Genomic DNA, 20,424 nt, shown 5'->3' with positions numbered 1-20,424 from the left:
TTGGGTTACTCAGGATTGCATAGGATGAAGGGAGCAGGTTCAGCCTTCTTACTCAGAGAGGAGGCAGGCCTCAAGCAGCAGGGCAGTCCTCTGGAGAACAAGGCAAGCCTCGTGCAGCAGGGCAGCCATCTGGGAAACAACAAGGCAGTCCTTCTTCTTTAATGTCTACAGTTCCAGTAGTGTCTTAATCAGTGGTGGCTCAGGAGATTCCATATTTACACCTGATGTCACCATTTGAAGTGGGAGGAAATGTCTAGTCCACCCCTTACATCTAGTTCTGGAATGTTCCTTCCTTCCCTTTCTTCCATTGCCAGGCTCCCAGAGGTCTAGAGCAATAAAAGGCAACCCCTTGAAATGTAAGTGAGGGAGAGAATAGCTCCGCCCTTCCACCCCCTCCGAGCTACACCTAGGTCCTACTCTTCACTGTCTGGACCCAATAGACAATCCTGATGTGTAAGCACTTAACAGGTCTAACTAGCTGGAACCTCCTACAAGACCTTTGAAAGTTCCTGAAGAAAATGCTAACTTTCTAAAAGTGGCATTTTTGAAATTTACCTTACTACTAAAGAGGATTTTAGATTACAATTAATTTCAGTCCAAACATTGCATTTTTTCCTATTTCCAATCAAAAGCTAGCAAATATTAAATGTAATAATGTAACCCAATGTTATCCCATGGGACAGGGAGGCCTTACAATAGTGAAAAACTAATTTAGGAATTTCTTTCACTACCAGGACATGTAAAACTTAAAAACACTTGTCCTACTTTCTAAATACAATGCACCCTTCAGGTCCTACCTTAGGGGTGGCTTATATTTATTAAAAGGAAGATTTAGGTGTGGCAAAAGGGTAATTTTGCCAAGTTGAATTGGCAGTTTAAAACTGTACTACAGATTGCAAAGGCACACCTGAGACATGTTTTAAAGGGCTACTTTCAGTGAGTGGCACAATGAGTGCTGCTATGCACAAGTAGCATTTAATGTGCAGTCCCTGGGAACCCATTGTACCACATACAAGGGACCTACAAGTAATTAAATGCACCAATTGGATGTAAGCCAATTGTAGCATGTTTTAGAGGGGGAACGCCAGCACTTTAGCACTGGTTAGCAGTGATAAAGTGTACAGAGTCCTAAAAGCCAAAAGAAACAGGTTCAGAAAACAGAAGAGGTGAAGGCAAAAGGTTTGAGTGTGACCCTGCAGAGAGGGTCAAGTCTAACAGTCATCCTTCATGTCACGGGCTGTGGGGAATCTTCTCTGAGAGTGAGATGTGAGAAACCTATCACTGTGTCTTCTATTGTGCTGTCACTCTTATACTCACTGTTTTCTTTTGACTTCAAATGCTCTTTTAGGAGATACTGAGACAACTAGAATGTTTTGCTGCTTATATTATCTGATGATAAAGTTGTTTTTTTGTCCCTTCCACATTGATGTGACTAACTGCTATTCTACTTTTTGTTTGAGTTGAAGATGTGCTGAATGTCCTTTTTCGTAATCATTAAATATTAACATTTTGTTTTGAGGAGAAAGACATAGGGCTCAATTTAGAGTTTAGTTATAGAATCTCCAAAACAAACGATAGAGAGCCCCCTGCATGCCAAACCCATAGTCCACCTTAGTTGTTTAGAGATAGGCAGACTTAAAGTTGCCCATCAACTGAGCCCCTTGACTCCAGCCATGGAAAATGACCTCCCACTGCCCGACAGATTAGGGGCTTTTGGAGGAAGAACGTTAGACTGCCCGTCCTATTTAGGATAGATAGTGAATTGCTTTTTAAAATTTCTGTTAGGGACTTAAAAAATAAGTAACTTGCACCTAGAGACAAAATTCCCGATTTGGGAATTTGTGTCTGATAAGCAAAAAAATGCTAAACGCTTTGTAACCAGCTGTGAAAACCAACAGTAATAATCCAGCAAACATTTTATACATTAAAAGTGACTGTCATAATGGTGGCTCCTTTGTAGTACCACTGGGTCAGTGGTAATTTCTAAATTTAATGGACAGTAGTTCTTCAGGATGGAAGAGGTTAAATCCTTCGCCACCATGACAGATTGAGTACCATCTGTCAAACGGTAAATCACGCACTCAGGAGACAGGTGGTTCGTTCTTGATTTGTTAATAACTTGTGTTCCTTTATCAATTAGAAATGTGTATAGATTTAATAATGTTGATGTTAACTTTTGGAATAAAAGTGTAAAAAATATGTGTGTGGGGGATAATTTATTTTTAAGGGGATTGTAAATGTATATTGCATCCTTTCACTAATATGAAACAAAACAAAAAACTGGAATCGTGTTAGAAAACTGTGTTTTAAAAGGCAGAATCTGACATTAGGAGGTTAGGGAACACAGATAAGAAATAATTTTCTTTCTTTGACCAAATCCATGTGCCACAATCAGGGATTGATTATATTTTCGCAATAAACACCTAACTGCTGACGTTTTGCACTCAGAGTTTGGGTCTATTTTGATTACTGACCATGAACTTTAATACCATCGACATTTTTCAACTGGTTTCTTTGCTACATAAAAGCCTCTGTTTTTGGAAACTATACACATTCTATTGCCATCTACAAAACAGTACTTAACAAGGCCATCCCTTACTCCCTTATCATTTACCAAATAGTTTTACCAATCCAAATATAAAATGATTAGAATATGTGGATGGTTAGATTAAATATTATGCCCACAATGAAAATGTTCTGTTATGTGTCAGTTAACCAGACGTATTATGAAATGTGTTTTTTTGCTAAGGGTATTTTTTATTCTTAGGTCTCTGAATACAAATGTAATAATTCATATATTCTACCTTTAAGTTGTGTTAAGGATACACGTAAGAGATTCGATTCACTTTAGAATAGCTCTAAAATTAAACATTTAGGGCCATATTTAAGAAAAAGTGGTGCTTTACCCAGTGCAGTGCCACTTTTCTTGCGCCCCTTAGCACCCTCCCTAACGCCACCATGTGTGTGCGGTATCTAAGATATGGTGCACCATGGCGGCAGTTAGGGAACTAGCGTCAGAATGTTTGATGCTACTTCAGAGCTTTGCAGGATTAGCGTAAAAACTTTTGACGCAAATCCTTTAAATCCCTTTGAGGACCATTGTAAACAATGGTGTGCCTCCTTTTAACACCTGTTCTGAGCAGACGTTAAAAGTGCTGAAAATAATGACTCAAATAAATCTCTTACATTTCTTTGTACCATTTGTTCAACCCCCTAATGGGGGAACACCCCCCTTTGTATACATTTTGCCTGGCGCAGGCATAATGTGGCGCAAAGGGTTACAAAGTGGCGCAATGCATGCATTGCGCCACTTTGTAAATTTAGCGCATCGATTTTGCCCTTGTTCGGCCACATTAGCATCAAAAATGACACTAATGTGGCGCAAGGAGGCGCTAGGGGCTCTTAACTCTGCCCCTTAGGTTCGTGGACCTCAAGTTTGGTTAAAGAAACTTAAGATGAGCTTGGATGCAACGAGGAGAAGGTTCATGATACTGAAAACATAATGAGCCCCAACCTTTTTTGATTGAGAACAGTGAAAACTATTCATAGTTTGTTGGTTCCTATCATTGGATACCATATTTCAAAATTGCCAATAAATATACCAAAATTGTTTTAGCATTATTTATAGTTTATTCTTAACATTTGATGGCATTCAAGAGAGGCAAGAAGTTTGTCATCTAAGGAAAATTGTGGTGTCAAATTCCCAAACTCTCCATTTTATCAGTTAGCATTTTCTTTAAAACAGGCACGGCATTGGTTGAGGGACCATGCACAACAAATACCTTTTTCTGCCACTGTGAGAAAAACCTTTACATCACTTTTTCTCTTTCAATGGGTATCTATCTTTGTCTCAAAAGCCAAGAATGTTATCCCTCCAAATCCTGTACACATTGCATCCAGAATTATTTAATAACCAGTCATGAAAAACAGATTAATGTCATCTCCCTTATGACACAGTAAATGTTTTAAAGCTCACAGATGGAAAAGTTAGAATGAAAAGGAAATCAGCTGAGTATACATATTAACTGAGAACAATATTAGAATCTCGTTTTCTATGTTAGACGAATACGTTGGGCACTCAAATATTTCCAAGCTCAGAATAATCAGCTTGTTCATGCTTTCTGTGAACTTTTCAGATTTTCCTTTAATGATCAAAATCTTTCTGTGGACATTAGTTTATCAATCAACCAGAGTATAAATCCAGCTAGAGCTTCAAAGATGTCTACCATTTACATTCAAATAATGATTAGAAGGGGAAGGTCGAACATTTACCCAGTATGGGAAGAATAGCTCACATAGCTTGGCCAATTAACATATGGGACACTATCAGGAAACGTTTTATGTGCTTTGACTCCTTACATCCAGAACATTCCTGGTTTTACCCTTTTATAAAAGTGTTTTGAATTATTGGTTAATTGTGCTATTGTTAAGAAATGCTACAAAGAATTATCAGCTTCCTTTGTTGCATTTACCATACTCTATTATCGTTATTAATATTTATTCTATAAAACCTTGAAACTATGAAAAACATCCCTTCTACCCTGGCCTAAGTGAACACATTTGTATCCAGCTAAGGGCTGCAGGGACGTGTTGGCGAGGAGATTTATTCTTATGACACATATCCTGTTATTTTGATGCCCTGTGAATACTATTCAGAATGGAGATTTCATAGAGATCATCTGGTAATCATACCAGATTCATTCGTGGATAACGTTGCTGTTTTGCATACTTTTTGTTTACATTTGGCAATAATAGTACTTCATTCCATTTTTAGCAATACTACTGCTCCGTAAAATACTTCAACTTGTGCTGCATTTTGTATGCCAGTCTACGCTATTTTCTAAATTCCATAATTTGAAATTACACATTCCTTATTGCATTTAAATTTCAGTATTCTCTTGTACAGCACAGTTTTTATTTCTGGAACCCAAATGGCACAATGGTCCTAAGTGACAGTAAAAATGGGTACTTTGTGAGTGACAATAAAATTGCAAGCAATACGTCTGTACCAGTACCACCCAGACACCAACAAAACCCCATTAAATTGGAAATTATCACAGGGGACCAATTTTTCAGGTTGTAAAAAACACGGAATTCTCATTCCCATGTGGTTTAAAACAAACATTTACCATCTGCTCTAAGCAAGAGATAAATGTCTACAGGGGCTTGTGGGAGAGGTGTAGGATCAGGAAGGTCGGTGGTTAAAGTATAGGAGAGAAGTGGAAGATGTTCTTTTTTTTAAAAATCTTTTTATTGGTAAACACAAAACAATTATTGCACACACTTGACAATTGACCCTGATTAGCATTTCTTAGTCCTGCAAGAGAAAGTTTAAACAACATGAGCAGGTATGTAATAAGCTTACATCAGGGGTTCGAACAACAGGGGCAATGAAGGGTTGAAGATATATCTTGCCCCTGTATGCTTGCCAACCCCTTCCCATTCAGCCATTTTCCCACTCATCCCCTCTATACATGCTCCAGCTGCCCCATATCTTGTTCCATTTCTTGAAGAACCCCCCACTCTAGTAGACTACCCTCTTGCCCCCCCTACTCTAATCCAGGACAGGTTTCCATGCTCCGACATCGGGGAACCTGCCCCGCTCCCCAAGCTCAAGCTATGTTACTTTTAGCCACTATTGCTGCAATGGCTAACCAAAGTCGCAGGTACTTCGGTCAACTTTCATTGATGTTTAAGTAGAGTAAATAAGGGTCTAGAGGGACCTCCCACCCAAGCATCCTTGTCATGATCCTAGTCACATTCCCCCAAAAGTGTCTGATCTCAGGACAGGTCCATAGAATATGATATAAGGTGCCCTCTTGCCCACATTGTCTCAAACACAGCGGAGAGTGCCCCCTGCCCATCCGATGAGGCTGCATCCTTGGGTAGTACACCCTGTGTAGAATTCTCAGTTAAATCAATCTGAACGAGCTGGTTTGGCCACCTCCCTAGGGCCTTGTATTGCCTCCTTCCAGTTGTCATCCCCAAGCACTCCCAGACCTCCATCCCAAGCCACCCAAAAGGAAATCAACGGGTCAGGGGAATTATTCATCAGCTTCTTATATATCATCAAAATCGCTTTGACCTACAGCGGTTCTGAGAGAGGGTGGTCCTATAGTGGAGTTGCGTCCGGCAACTGTTCACCCTCCTGAATATGCAGCAGCATAAAGCATGTCCCAGTTGAAGATATCTAAAGCGCTCAGAGTGCACCAAGTCATACCCTTGCTTAAAATCTTCAAAAGACACATATGCCTGCTCCTTCCATACATCTCCTAGATGGTGAATCCTAGAAGCGCCCATTTTTTTAACAAATTCAGTTCTCCCACTTCTCTCAGTAGATCACTGCACCACAAGGGTGTATGATCAGTGAGAGTGTTTTCCTGTCCTAAGTATCTTGTCACCTCCTTCCAAATTCGTGAGACGGTCTCACTATGAGATGGCAACGGTTGCCCCTTTGGAGCGCCTATAAAGTGCTATTTCGTAGCTGTTGTTGCCAAAGGCATTCCCATCCACCCAAAATGCCGGGTCCCCTTGCTCTACAAATACCCAATCATTGACCATCACTAATTGTGTCACCTGATAATATCTGGTAATGTCTGAAACAGCCAGGCCTCCTGCATACACTCCTCACTGCAGCTTACTCAGTGCGATGCGAGAGCCAGTTCCATCCCTAAGCAGCAACCTGACTTCTTGCTCGATCCATCAGAACACCTCCTTTGGAACCTTATATGGGGTGTTTTGGAAGACATATAGGAATCGCAGGAGCAACATCATTTTATAGAGAGACACTCTCCCATTAGTGATAGTGGCAAGGTGTGCCATTGGTCCACGTCCCTGTGTAGCCTATTCAATTCTGGAAGGAGATTTGCCTCAAAAAAATTTCCTGTGTCCCTTTTGATGTAAATACCCAAATATGTGAACCCCTCCCAGGCGATTGGTGCAGTTCACGCCGGTCACACCACAAGGGGGGCCCTAGCCAATTGAAAGACGAGGGATTCATGCAAGTTTATTAGTATCCGAAAGGTTCCCTAAAGATATGAAAAATCTGAAGAATCCTTTCTAGGGACCAGCGCGGGTTTGTGATATACAGCAATATGTCATCAGCATAGAGAGAAATATGTTCCTTTCAAGTCCGTATGCTCTGATGCCCAATATCAAGGGATCTTGGTGAATCCACGCCGCCAGAGGCTCTACTGCAAGCACAAATAACATGCAAATAGCATTGCATGCTCTCCCCTGTCAAAAAACACTTGGAAATGAGATAGTGAAGTCTGGCTACTGCTGCAGCCAAATCCTCATGCAATTTTTCCAGATGGAATCACCAGCTAGAAAAACTGGGTCCATAAAAACTGGGTGTGGGAAACCCTACCCACTATGAATCAAGCAGTGCAAAATTGCATCCGGTAATTTTGCTCCATCTGTATCCGAATTGCTGCCAATGTAAATTCTTTCTCTCCTGTTAAGTTACTTCACACAGATGTTGAAACGATGTTACCACAATCTCCTAGTTTTTTGCTCGTTTTATAGGAAAATACATATTTTTGAATATTCTGTATTAACTTGTTTTCATATTATTCACGAGAAATTGCACTTTGTATCAGAAGCTAGGGAATGCGAATACATCATCAAATAATTATTCAGCACAAAAACCCTTATTTAAACTTGAAGAAAATTGTCCTATTTTTCAAATGAAACGTATCATGTACAGCTTGATGCAAGTTTTGTGTGTGATGAATTTACCATAACTTGACATAGTTTTGTATACTCCTGTGTTCTTTATCCCTTCCTGTGGAATGTTTCAAATGGGTGTGCTGCAATAGTTCCATCCCAGGCATTGATCCTCGACTAACAGTCGGAGTGTCTCAGTAGAAAGGATGAGCTGATGAAAGCTTCTGGTGGTGTGGTGTTACTTGGGAGCTGCTTATATCATTCCTGTAAACTGAATCCAAAGTGTCAAGTAGCCATTTTGTTTTAATACCTGTAGCCATGAACATTTTTCAAAGTAGCAATGACAGTGAACTGTACTAAGGGAGAAAGGTACAGTGAGATATTGGATTAGTTGCTTGCATCAACAGCTAAATCAGAGAAGCGCCCCGTTGTGAATACTACTGCATGTGTAGTGAGGGACATGGAGCTGAGGTACTGACAAACAATGCTTGTCATAAGAGGGGTGGGAAGCAAGTGACACCGCGTGTGGAGCACTAGAGCATGTCTAGTGAAGAAGGAACATGTCAGATGAACCCACGTTGCTACTCACAGGTGTATTGTCTGTGTGGGACAGTCCACAGGATGTAACAAGCTTCTTAAGAGTTTTTTTATTAAACTAATCCATCTGCTTGGTGAGTCTCGTGACTGAGGCCGAACAATAACACAAGAGATAATGACATGTAAGCGATACTAAATGTTGTCAACTGTAACACTGAATCTTGATAAAACTCTTATGCGTTTTCAATAGGAAAATGCAATTAATGGGTACCCTGAGACACTAACGTACTGATGGAATGAGAAGTAGGACAACTATTGGCCTCCTATGCAGGGAGTGAGGAGAAGCAGGGGTATAATGTCATGCATAGAGGAGTTACTGAGCGGGTGTTTATCTGCTGTGCTGTTATGGGAAGTAGTACTAGAAAAAGTGGAAATTATATCATATAATATCATATAAAACGACTTGTTTTATGTTCTAATGTTGAAACAAACAAGGAATTGTACATTTGTTCAAAGAAATGTTTAAAATGTATGTTCTAATGCTGAAACAAACAAGAATTGCTCAGTTGTACAAAGTAATGCTCAGTGTCATATTCTTCTTAATGTTTGCCCTGCCTGTGCGTCTTGCTCTGTGATTTTGTTACAGGTTCTCGGACAAGGAGTATAGACCAGTCCTTTTCCTGGAAGATATTGAAATATCCAACCCATATTGTAAAAGTGAATGATTAGCATTTCATACTCTACATTCATGCCCTGTGTGTTAGTGTTGTGAGCCATTGCCTGAGTTGAGTGCTTCGTCTGGTAATTGTGGAGTAAGAAACACTAAAGTAAATAGAGGTGTCAGTGATAATAGCAGTCACTGGTTGGGGATGTTGTGCTGTATGGTAGTTGGGTCTGGACTAATAGATCAACTGCAGGGATTTGTATTTGATTTAATGGTCACAGGTTTGAATCTTACCAGTTCAACTTGGACTTTCATCCTTCTGAGTACCATAATACAATACAGGCAAAGGACTATTTATGTTAGTTGAGCTTCTTATTAGGTGTTGTTGGCGCTTGCCGATGTTTCCTTAGTATTTCTCTTGATTGTGGATAGCACATCACTGTACATCTTTGTCTGCTGTTGTTTGGTGAGAAACAGGAGATGCATTGTATGCGAGTCTCCAGTGTGCCTAAGTTATGGGCAAATGCTTCACCCCTTGTTGTGGAATGTTTGAAACAGATGCACTTTGAGTTGTCTATTGTAAGGGTGGATCTCCAGTGACAATTGTAGTGTCTCAGTTAACGGCCTAACCTAATGGGAACAGGAGGTCCTATGGAGTGTCTTACTTTGAGACTACTTATTCTTGTACCTTGCAGATGGTGAATAAATTAAACAGCTAACATGGATTTGCATAAAAAGAATATGCAAACATGAGTGAGACTCGCATTTTGATTTGCTGAAACTTTAAAAATGAAGTTAAAATCTAGCTAAATAACCTTTGATTTTGAATGGATTCCTGAGAAGCAAACATAATGAAGCAAATTTACAAAATCATTTATAAGTATGAGAAGTACCAGTAAAGGAGTATTCTTTTACATACTCTTACATGCTATTGAGAATCGGCCCCAAAACAATTATCTATTAGTAAAATTGCATAGAGGGCAAAGTCCTTTCTATTTAAACTATCTGTAAATGAATAGTCCCTAAATACTCCCATTTCATTCTCATTTAGATGCTTTGAGGCCAATTAAGACTACTTAGAAGAATACTACAGGAGTACAATGTCACATACTCCACAATGCCGTTGTGAGGACCTTCTCCATTTCATACACATGCATGTGGGGAGTTGCGGTTTTATTAGTTTACCATGTACCTTTTGGTCCAAACTATACAAATGTTTCGAACGTGGTCTCAACACTGTGCCTCTAAAATACACTTGAAAAGTTAATGCCTCACCTCGGAAGGGCTTGAATTTATTCTCCAAATCAAAGTCTTGTCGTCCTAGTCTGGACAGGTCAATTCTGAGATCAGGACAGATGGCATATTCCTCGAGTGTTTTGCTGATCTGAAAAATCTTATCAGCAACTGCATCGGAGGCAGGGCCTGAAAGATTAAAAAAAACATTTATAGTGCATGACAACTAGTTAATGTAAAACAAGTAAACTAACATGCTAATATCTAAAGTAAAAATACATTTATGGCTTATCTTCAATGCATGATAGCAATCCAGAATAAAAATAATTTTGCATAACAAGAGTGGACAAATACATAGTAATTATTCATATACTGTAAGATGGTTTAACAATGTGAGGGAAAGGATGCTTTGTTCAGTACACCCGAGACGAGCTTACTGTGCCCAAATTGAATAAAAGGTTCAACGCTAGAGTAATAAAACTGTGCAAATGCAGTATATCAACATATAGCCTAGAGCTCATTCACAAAAGTTTTTTTTTTTAACTTTAAGTAAAAAGCCCTACTGAATAAAGGCAGGCAGATATTCCATTTAAGTAGCTGTATTTTCAAGTCAGATTGGAAATCTGGTTGAAAGTGCACAGTGTATATGTTATAGGAAAACACCAATATACAGGCTATACTAACTGCCGGTTTTCAGAGTGAAACAATTTTAGATCCTAGAAGATAGAATCATTATTTATTCATATGAATGCTCTTGTCAGACTATAGTAATTATTTAACCGTATTAATTAGAGCACGTATCAAACAAAATTAATGCAGACATGTGACAGTGCATCAGAGAAAGTTTATGGGAAGCTGTACACCGCTTTAAAGTCTTCTAGGAAATCTACTGAATAGGAGAAGCTATTTATGAAAGTTATCAATCATCATTAAACCGATAATTATAGTCTGAAGAAAGAGCCCTCAAACAGTAGCACAAGCCACAGCTCTCCTGGACTTAACAAAGTAAACTGTTAGGACTTTGGATATGGCCGTTGTGATATCTGAAGCCCTTAATCTACCATGTTATGCAGCATCTTGATGAAAAATACTTAGAAGCTGATTATCTTTTATCAATTCATTCAAGCTACACTCCCATCATTCTACAACATAGCTAACTCAATCAATCAAAATTAGGCTTAGGATTGTTTCCTAATAATGTGTAAACCTCTACTGTAAGCAATGTTCAGGGAGGCCCATGAAGGGCTAAAATTAGCTCAAGGAGAGCGCAGTGGTATTGTCTATCAGTTTCCAACTTCCTGTTATAGCTAGCCTTAATGTACTCAGACAAATGGATGTAACAGAAGAGAGAAGCACGTCCACCCAAAAAGATATCTAGCTAAGGAAGTAAATATATTTTGGTCTGATGGGCGTGCACACACGCACACACACACACACACTCTCTTCAATATGATATGGGGGAAGCACACTGCATTTGATAAAGAATTACAAAACACAAATGATCTCAAACATGAAGACACCTACAAATTTGCTGTGTACAACTGTCTAACTGCTCAACAAACAATAGCCATCGTTGTATTACAGAACCACGCATGCCGGAACTACGCATGCCTTAACAACGTGGTCGGAATCACAACCTTGTCTTTTCCACGCATTACTTTACCACGCATGCCTTTACAATGAATTTCATTGTAAAGGCATGACTATTAAAGGCATATGTGGAAATGGCATCCGTGGTTCTGTCATACAACCCCCCCTCTTAACCTACAAAAATACCCCAACCCCCACACGCCCTGAGGCCCACCCCTAATAACTAAACTACCCTGACCCCCCCACCCAAACAAAGCCCTAAGAAAAAACTACCCCAATCCCCCATCCCTGCCCTAAAAACGAAACTACCCTGACACCTCCACCCGCCCTCAGCCCTAAAACCATCCCCAACCCCTAATAACTAAACTACCTCGACCCCCACCCACCCTAAGCCCTTAAAAAAAGTGCCCGAACCCCCATCCCTGCCCCTAAAAGCTAAACTACACCGACAACTCCCACCCACCCTGAGCCCTAAAACAGTCCCCCACCCCTAATAACTAAACTACCCTGAACCCCCAACCCACACTAAGCCCTAAAAAGAAAACTACCCCAACCCCCACCCCTGCCCCTAAAACCAAAATTATCCCTGAAAAAAACGACTCGACCCCCCAGCCTACCCTTAAAAACTAAACTACCCTGACCCCCCACCCACAATACGCACTCAATCCAACCCCACCTACCTTACTGTGTCCTTTCCTGATCCTTCCTCCTCTCCTCCTGCCCTTCCTTAAACCTTTTCCATCCCCTAAAGAATAAACTACTCCTCCCCCCACCCTAAGCCCTAAAGAAAAATACCACAACCCTCCTGCCCCTAAAAAATAACCTACTCAGTCCCCCCACCCTCCCTAAACCCTAAAAGCGAAACTTTCCCAAACCTCCCACCCGCCCCTAAAAAAAAAGGCTGCCCCCCACCCACCCCAAGCCCTTATTCCATCCCCACCCCCAACAACTACCCAACAACCCTGCCTTAGCCCCACTTACCTTACTGCATCCTCTCCCAATACACTAGACTGCTCTCTGCCTTTTTCTCTGCCTTCACTATGCATATGCATAGTTTTGAACATGTGTGGTTAAGGCAGAGAAAAAGGCCAGTCCCTGTTCCAGCAAATGTTGTTATGCTTGCATGGTAAACATCTGCATTGTTTACAGCGTGTTGTTTAGGACGTTTACCAATAGCCATAGATGCGCAATAGAGAACATTAAATGTAGAAGTTGTTGAATCAATTCTGCTGTTCGTGGGAAAAAGAAGGAATTGTCATGAAGCCACACTAGCCACTTTTAATTTTAACTCACCTAACTTCAGAAAGCAAGACAATGCCAATCCTTATAAAAGACAAACATTCAAGACAGGATGCGCTCAAGACGCAAAACCTACAGAACAGCCACACAAAATAGCATAATTTAAGACAGTAACATTCAAAAGAGAATATGTAGGAAGACACTAAACAGCACAAAGGGACGCCAGCATGCACCAGCACACAGAGCAGGTGAGAGCAGCAACTGAATCAAAAGGATACTTGTGATTAAACCTGAATGGAATCTAGGATATCTGCAGCCCATAGTCATTTGTGGGTAGATAATATATGTTGATCTGTTGCTGAACGGCCAAAAGCAGATTCAACTGTGCCCTAGAGTAGCAACTGCAACAACAGCAGAGACCTTAGCAGCAAACACTGCTGTAATCAAAGCTGGGCCTACACCAGTGATCACACCTGCTACCATGGCAGGGACAACAGCAGCAACAAAAAGCTGCATATAAGGTAGGGACGACAACAGTGGCCACAGTTGTAACCATAGTTGGGACAATAGGAATCACAGCAGCCACAGCAGCGGGAATCGTAGCACCAGCAACAGCTGGCTCTGAATGTGGGGCCACAGCAGCAACATCAGTTTCCACAGCAGCAAAAACAGCTGTCAGAACAGCAGGTACCACAGCAGAGACCACGGCTGTAGTGGCAGCGGGGACCACATATGCCACAACAGCACAGACCAGAGCAATGACCACAGCATTGACCACAGCTCTAACCACAGCAGGGCCCACACCCATCACTGTTATAGTAACAGGGGGATAGCTGTAAGCACAACAGGGACCAAAACAGTGATGACAGCATCCAACACAGTTGTTGGTGTAGCATGGACCACAGTTGCCATCATAACAGGGACCACAGAATCAGCAGTAGCTTTCACCACAGCATGGAGCACAACATCAACAAAAGTTGCAGCACAGCATGGACTACAGCAGCAACAACACCTGCAATCTCAGCAGGGACCACAGCAGCAACCACATCCTCTACCACATCATGAAAATGGTAGCAACAACAATCACAACAACAGCAATCATAATTGCCACAACTGCAGTGACCAGTACAGGGACACAGCAATGATAACAACAGCCACTACATCAGGGAAAATAACAGGAACACTTGCTGTCACCGAGTGAGGGAGAACATCTTTGATCACGATTGCTACCACCCCAGGGACAAGAACAAAGACACGAACAATGACAAGAGCCACAACAGTAGAAACTATGGAAATGATGAAGGCAGCCACCCCAATTGCTAGTATGATAGGGGACACAGCTGTAAACACTGAGAAAAAGAAAAAGTGATAAGTGAAATGTTCCAAATAACCCCTATCAGTGGTAAATTCTGAAGGCCACATTCCAGTGCTTCATTGTTTGGCTCACTGTGTCAAAGTTTTTAGGAACCACCCATATGAATTCATCCTTGTTTATTCTCCAATCGGACCAGTTCAGTCTGAACTGCTAAGTCATGCCCTTCAAAAGCAACCTCAGACCAATTTCAGCATGTTGGGCCTAATTACTGAAGAACAGGGTGAGTTCTATGGTACAGAAAGCAGGGGACCTATGGCTGGGTATACATGTTCTACATACGGTGTCGTACTGAGAAAAACTGACTAACATTGTCAAAGCCATTAAGTTAAGTCTAATTTTAATGTGCTACCATGTAAAGATACAGGAATGACCAAATGTGAACATACTGTTTGTAACTCATCTCTGTACAAGCTGGCTTTTCTGTGCATTCTGTGTCTGCGTCCTGTAATGATTTACCAAGATTGTGGTGTCCTGTAGAATGTTGCAAGGTCAGTACATTTCAATAAATTACAAAAAGATGACAACATTAATAAACATAAGGCGTGCAGGAGATAGAATGAAAAACACACGCTTAAGTCAATGGCATGTTTCTTCTGGTAATACATCTCAAAGAATGGTGAACTATAGAATTAAAGGTGGATATATTGTGCAGGAGCTTACAATGTAGATTAAGAAAACAATGGATTCAAAATGAGAGCTGCTAGTCATGTCCAAACATGTGTGCATCAAATTCTTTTATAAAAGTCTACTGCCCTAGGACGTAAGAGAAAAATGTTGCTGATAGATAAAATGATGCTTCCTTTATGGAAGAGGGGAATGGGAGAGTGAAACCTGGCTCATCTTATTGGCAGCACAGTTATTTTGGCCGATGCGATGGATGGGTGACCCGTATGCATTTGGAAATGGAAGCAGGTGTGCTGGGTATGCCAGTGATTATTGTATAATTCGGAGAGGGTAACATTACTAGAATACAACCGAGGGTGCTGCGAGTGATCCCACACTGTTGGAACAACCAGGGCCGGCTTTGGGGCAGTTTGTCAGGTGTGGCTGCACTGGGTGCTGACCTGGAGGGAGGTGTGGGGGCACTGACCTGCGAGGGGGCACTGTGTTTAACAATAACTTACGATATAAAAGCATTAGCTGCAAAGCTCCTTTTGTGTCCAGCTTTATTTGTGAGAGGAGCTATGGAGAGATGAGGGACACTTTTGCTGGGTGGTACTGAGGGAATCCGAGGAGGAGGTCATAGGAGGGCACCAAATGTGATTGTTGCACTGGGCACCACCAACGCTAAAGCCACCCATAAAGGTGATTAAGAATGTATATAGCCCATAAATTTAAGAAGACCCTTGTGGAGTCTTCCTAAATTAAAGGAAATTGTGAGCACTATAATAGGAGACATGGTGAGAGGCTGGTTGGACACTGTGGGGCATTTCTTTGTTGGGCAGATTCTGAGGCCCGTTGATACTGTGAGTGTAGAAAGCAAACTGAATGCTGGACAGTTTATGGCACATGCTACATTGGTAGTGGCCGCTAAGGTGACTTGGTCTGGCACCGAACATGAATCAATGAAATCCGGAGAGCTAGACCATGTCAAGTTGAGGAGGTGTCAGATAACGCCAGGGGATTCCACTGGAACCCTTGCAGTGTTTATTAGGGCAGATTAGCCTACGAATGTATGGACACAATTCTATTGCCATTGGAAGCTAAAACTGATGATCACTCTCGCTGAAGGATTTTATCATTGATCGTTTGACACGATGATTTTACTTCTTTGGCAGCAGCATATTTGTATTGTTTTGACACACATGCAAAGATGGCGTGTGATTATTTGGTGAGGTGCTTGGCTACTTGGGGAGAGAGTTGTGGAGGGTTTGTACTTCTTGTTTGTCTTTTTTTCCACTATTGATGAACATATAATATGTTGTAGCACTTGCAATTACTTTTTGGAATTTTTCAGATAATCTTCATTATTACTTGATCGTAAGTAAACTAATAAAGATTGATTTAAAAAATCAGTCTACTGCACTAGGTTTGTCAATGTTTCAAATCGCATGCCATCAATTTGATGTGTTATCATCAAGATAGGGAGCAAAGCTATTCCAAGGGGAGCACGATTCTGTTAGAACAGAGCTAGATACATAAACAGGCTTGCCCTGCATTATTTACCAAATGATTGGTGCTCCCAAAGAAACACACACATAAAATTAAATAGCACACAACACATTGATAGAGTCAGGCACCTTGAAGTGAACTGCAACACCAAATAGGCGATTGTAATAAATGCATAGATTTATATGTGTTCCCATCTGCCTTAGTACTCTTCATGGAATTACATTATAAAATATTGAGTAGTATGTTTTCCAGTTGTAGTGTTTTTCAATATTTGGTTGGCACACTTTTCATCACTCATGGTATCGCTTGTCACTGTGCTAGCTGCACTACAGATTTAACTTTGAGAGTATCTTAAATAAGCTTGCATAGCAGATGAGGGTGTCTGGGGCACACTTTGAGGAACAACTGATGTTTTATGAATTTAATGAAGTTTTTGCATATCACCGCATGTGTCCTTTACCAACTACTTGGCTCTATTGAGGTCAACGGCTAAGTTATGATAATTTTATTCATAAGAGGAAGTTGAGGTGGGAGATTAGGTCCTTATACCTTCCACTAAACCAATATCTTCAGGTTGTCATCCTTTAAGCTAGGCGTGTCATTCTTCTTGCTTTATGTGTTCTTGTCTCCAGGCTAAGCAAGGAGTGTGCATTCATACTGGGTTCATCTCCACATTCTCTCCCTACTCAGCATGGCTTATTGTAATGTGCGAATGCCTCAACTCTAAGTAATGAAGCAGTTAGACACAGCAATCAGAGAACATAGGGATGTTCAGGAGGCCAGGGTGGATGCCTTGTAAACAATTTTTGTGCAAGAATGCGTAAGTACTGCCGATTAGTCTACTGACAGGGAATCCAAAAGCTACAGTGATGGCTTCCTTACTGGCTTCGATAAGATTAGAAACAATTGTGGTTGTCCACAAACCTAGGAAATAGGTATGCAGGTCATACAGATCATTGTCAATTTCAACGTGGGCACCAAAATATTGAGAAAAGTGTATTTGTAGGAGACGAGGTAGGGTGATGCAGCATGTTCAGAACTTTGTAAAGTATTTACTTCACTGCCCAAGTTGGAAGAAGCAAGAAACATCACCCTTGCTGAATTTGGGTAAAGTATTTCAGCTTCAACAGATGCAAGGTTAATATGCCCGCTTAGGGGCATGAAGGATTTCCTGGTGCAGCAGGTCTTGTTTGTAAGGAAACCTGAAGCTGGAAATCATGAACATGCATTCGTCCTTCTCCCAAGGGTGTGGTGCAATGGGGAGTGGGGAAGGTGACAATGCTATGGACAAGGAACAAAGTAAAGAGGTTGGGGGCAGGCATTGTTCTTCCGAAGGATGAGGGTGCTAAGCACAGCAGAGAAGAGGACGGTGCGGTGGGGCTGGGCAAGGAAGCTTGCGATGTAGTCAAGAATGTTGCCTGGAATGTGGGCGCTCAGAATGGGGGCTAGCTGGCAAGTGCTACCAGTCTACACGTGTCTCTGCAATGCAGTGCAAAGGGTCTCTTCCTGATGCAAACGACTGCTGATGCTTTAAAATTCTGTACGTTTTGCACTTTGCGTGAGGAGGCACTTGGGGCTTGTAAATATACCCCTCTATGTTTTAAATATCCAGTAAATCAACAGTAAAAACTAGCCCTGCAGACCATAAAGCATGCCCACAAACAGGCCCAAACCGGCCCAAACCCTGACCTGCCAGGACAGGCCTTTGGACACTGCCCAATTGCCCCGTAAGCCAGTCCAACCCTGGCTATAGGTACCTACGTAGAGCATTCATCATGGCCAGAACTTTTAACGAGTGATAAACCAAAATGCTCAAGATGTGGCATAATCAATCATATATATTTGCAGATGGTATTGGAACGTAAAAATGTGCCCATTTGTGAGATGTGGAAGAGTAATATAATAAAGAAATATCAGACTGGAGGGAGAATATCCACCTCTTGGGTTTGCTTCAACTAGTATAAGATGAGAAATGTTCAGTGAAATCCCATACGTCTGTTGTTAGTAAAATAAGACGTATTGGCTTATGGTACATACATTTTCTATGCATCTGTTACCTTTGTTTTAAAGTGATCATTTCCTGCAATGAGAGCCTTTCAAGTACTTTTTTTAAACTGTTTTCACATGTTCATTATTTTCAGTGCCTACTTTGTAAACGAGTAAATACGGGGGTCAAACGTGTTTCTCATACGCCTGCAGCTGGTTCTAATGAATGTTGAGGATATAGAATGCCAAGGCTGAGGAGTCTAGATTTAACCTCCTGCTTATTGAATCCACCACCAGACTTCCCCAGTCTCGTTATCTCACTCAATTAGGTTAGTTCTCATCAGTTTTCTATCTTTGTTACTGTTTTTCTGTTTTTATGCATTTCTCTTCCTTCTTCTCTTCGCCTTTTAAGATTTTCTGTCTGTGGGTCAAAGTGTGATGATAAAAAATAAGTGCCAGTCCCCACAAATAAGTGCATGGGCACCACCTTCAACTACAGGTTCAAATTAAGCAGTGTCTATATTATATATTATCATGATCGTCATTCATGTTTAGTCAAACTCACAAAATGTGATGGGAGGAATGCTTGCAATTTGTCTAATCACTGGAAATCTCTTAAGTTAGCATTCCAACCCATTCTTCCTTTGCCCACCATGTCACCTCAGTTTGGACCCAGCCATATGCAAATCAGTCTTGACCCTGCTCCGATAGGCCAGGCCTGGTCCTCCCTGAACCAGAGCACAAGCAACCCAATACCAGGTTTGCCCTTATTAGCGCTCATCAGTTGGGTATAGCTTGGTTCCTGTCCAACACAGTGAGCACGGGAGACACATGTGGGCCTTGCCACAATTGGAAATGTTACATAGTCCATCAATGGTAAATGAAATACACTCAGCAGTTGAAAACAGAACAATCATTTGTAGCGCAGTAGGCAAAATAGATATTCCCACTGGAGCTTTCACAATTCACTTAAATATCTAATTTTTCTGGTCTTTTTTATAAATCTCCCACTGCCAAAAGGTGGCAACATAGTTCTATTTAGTACATGCTAAAAATATACTTCACCCTCTTGAAATACCAGCCATTCCTAGTACTCGTTATCAGAAGTTCATATTAAAAAAGAGAAAGCAAACCAAATTTTATATAAAATACATGACGTGTAAAAAATCTTTATACAATACACCTGTGAAAAAGTGTAATCTCAGTTATCTTAATGTTCACAACGTATTACTGACACCAGCTAAAGGAATACTGGCATAGGCTCAGCCAGGAATAATGCTTACAATGCTGAAAATTACTACTGTTTACCTACATTGTAAGTTTAGTGGTAGGCACCTGAAGCAGCAAGAGGCAGTGAGTACTCACAAAGATTTTTCTGTGAGGTGATGAGGCTAACTCTTGTAATACCCCTGGCTCACTCTTTAATTCCAGTAGTGAACCAGGAGTCCTGGATTACTCCTGGAATTTAGGGTGTAAACTGGAACTAGAAGAATAGCTCCCAGCAAAGTCTTTGTGAATGGGAGCCATTGGTGCATTTCTTTTTATGTGTTGGGTGAAATTAGGGGGCGGTTGGTTATAGCTTTATGGCCCACCTGTTAACAGGTGTTAGTCTAGGCTCATAATTGAGGTGGGGGATGGTGCGGTCTGTAGCATCCTCTCCAGCCTGGGTACATGCCAATGACTATGCCACACATGGAGCTCTAAAACACGTCTTTATTCCTCTGCGTGTACCTGTGAACTCCAACATTCTAAACTAAGCTTTTATTACATTCTATTCTAGCGTTTACGTTACACTGGTACAGAGTCGCTAGGAGCCAGAAAGGTTCCATCCAAAACATGCAAGACACTACATCGCCCCCTCTGTTAAATGAAAAATATTTTTTTTTAGAAAATTAGTAGACATACACATATAGAGAGAAACATGTACAACTATATCTCTTCAATCAGTATGTGTGATGCTTTGATCATACGACCCGATTTAGTTACTGGAAGCTGTCATCTTCAGTGGCAGGGATTGCTA

At 41.1% G+C, this 20,424-nt stretch overlaps 1 protein-coding gene across 1 annotated transcript in view; it reads right to left on the bottom strand.

Moving 5' to 3' along the window:
- Nucleotides 1-20,424, bottom strand: part of PGM5 (phosphoglucomutase 5) — a 712,996-nt gene that overhangs the window by 556,740 nt on the left and 135,832 nt on the right. The window contains exon 3 of the mRNA XM_069228665.1: nt 10,145-10,291. Coding sequence (XP_069084766.1) covers nt 10,145-10,291 — 147 coding nt within the window. The remainder of the gene's footprint in view (nt 1-10,144; nt 10,292-20,424) is intronic.

This window comes from Pleurodeles waltl, chromosome 1_1, assembly GCF_031143425.1.
Source record: "Pleurodeles waltl isolate 20211129_DDA chromosome 1_1, aPleWal1.hap1.20221129, whole genome shotgun sequence".
NCBI classification, from domain to species: Eukaryota; Metazoa; Chordata; class Amphibia; order Caudata; family Salamandridae; genus Pleurodeles; species Pleurodeles waltl.
Note: the sequence above shows the minus strand (reverse complement) of the source record. Positions and strands in the feature narration are given on the sequence as shown.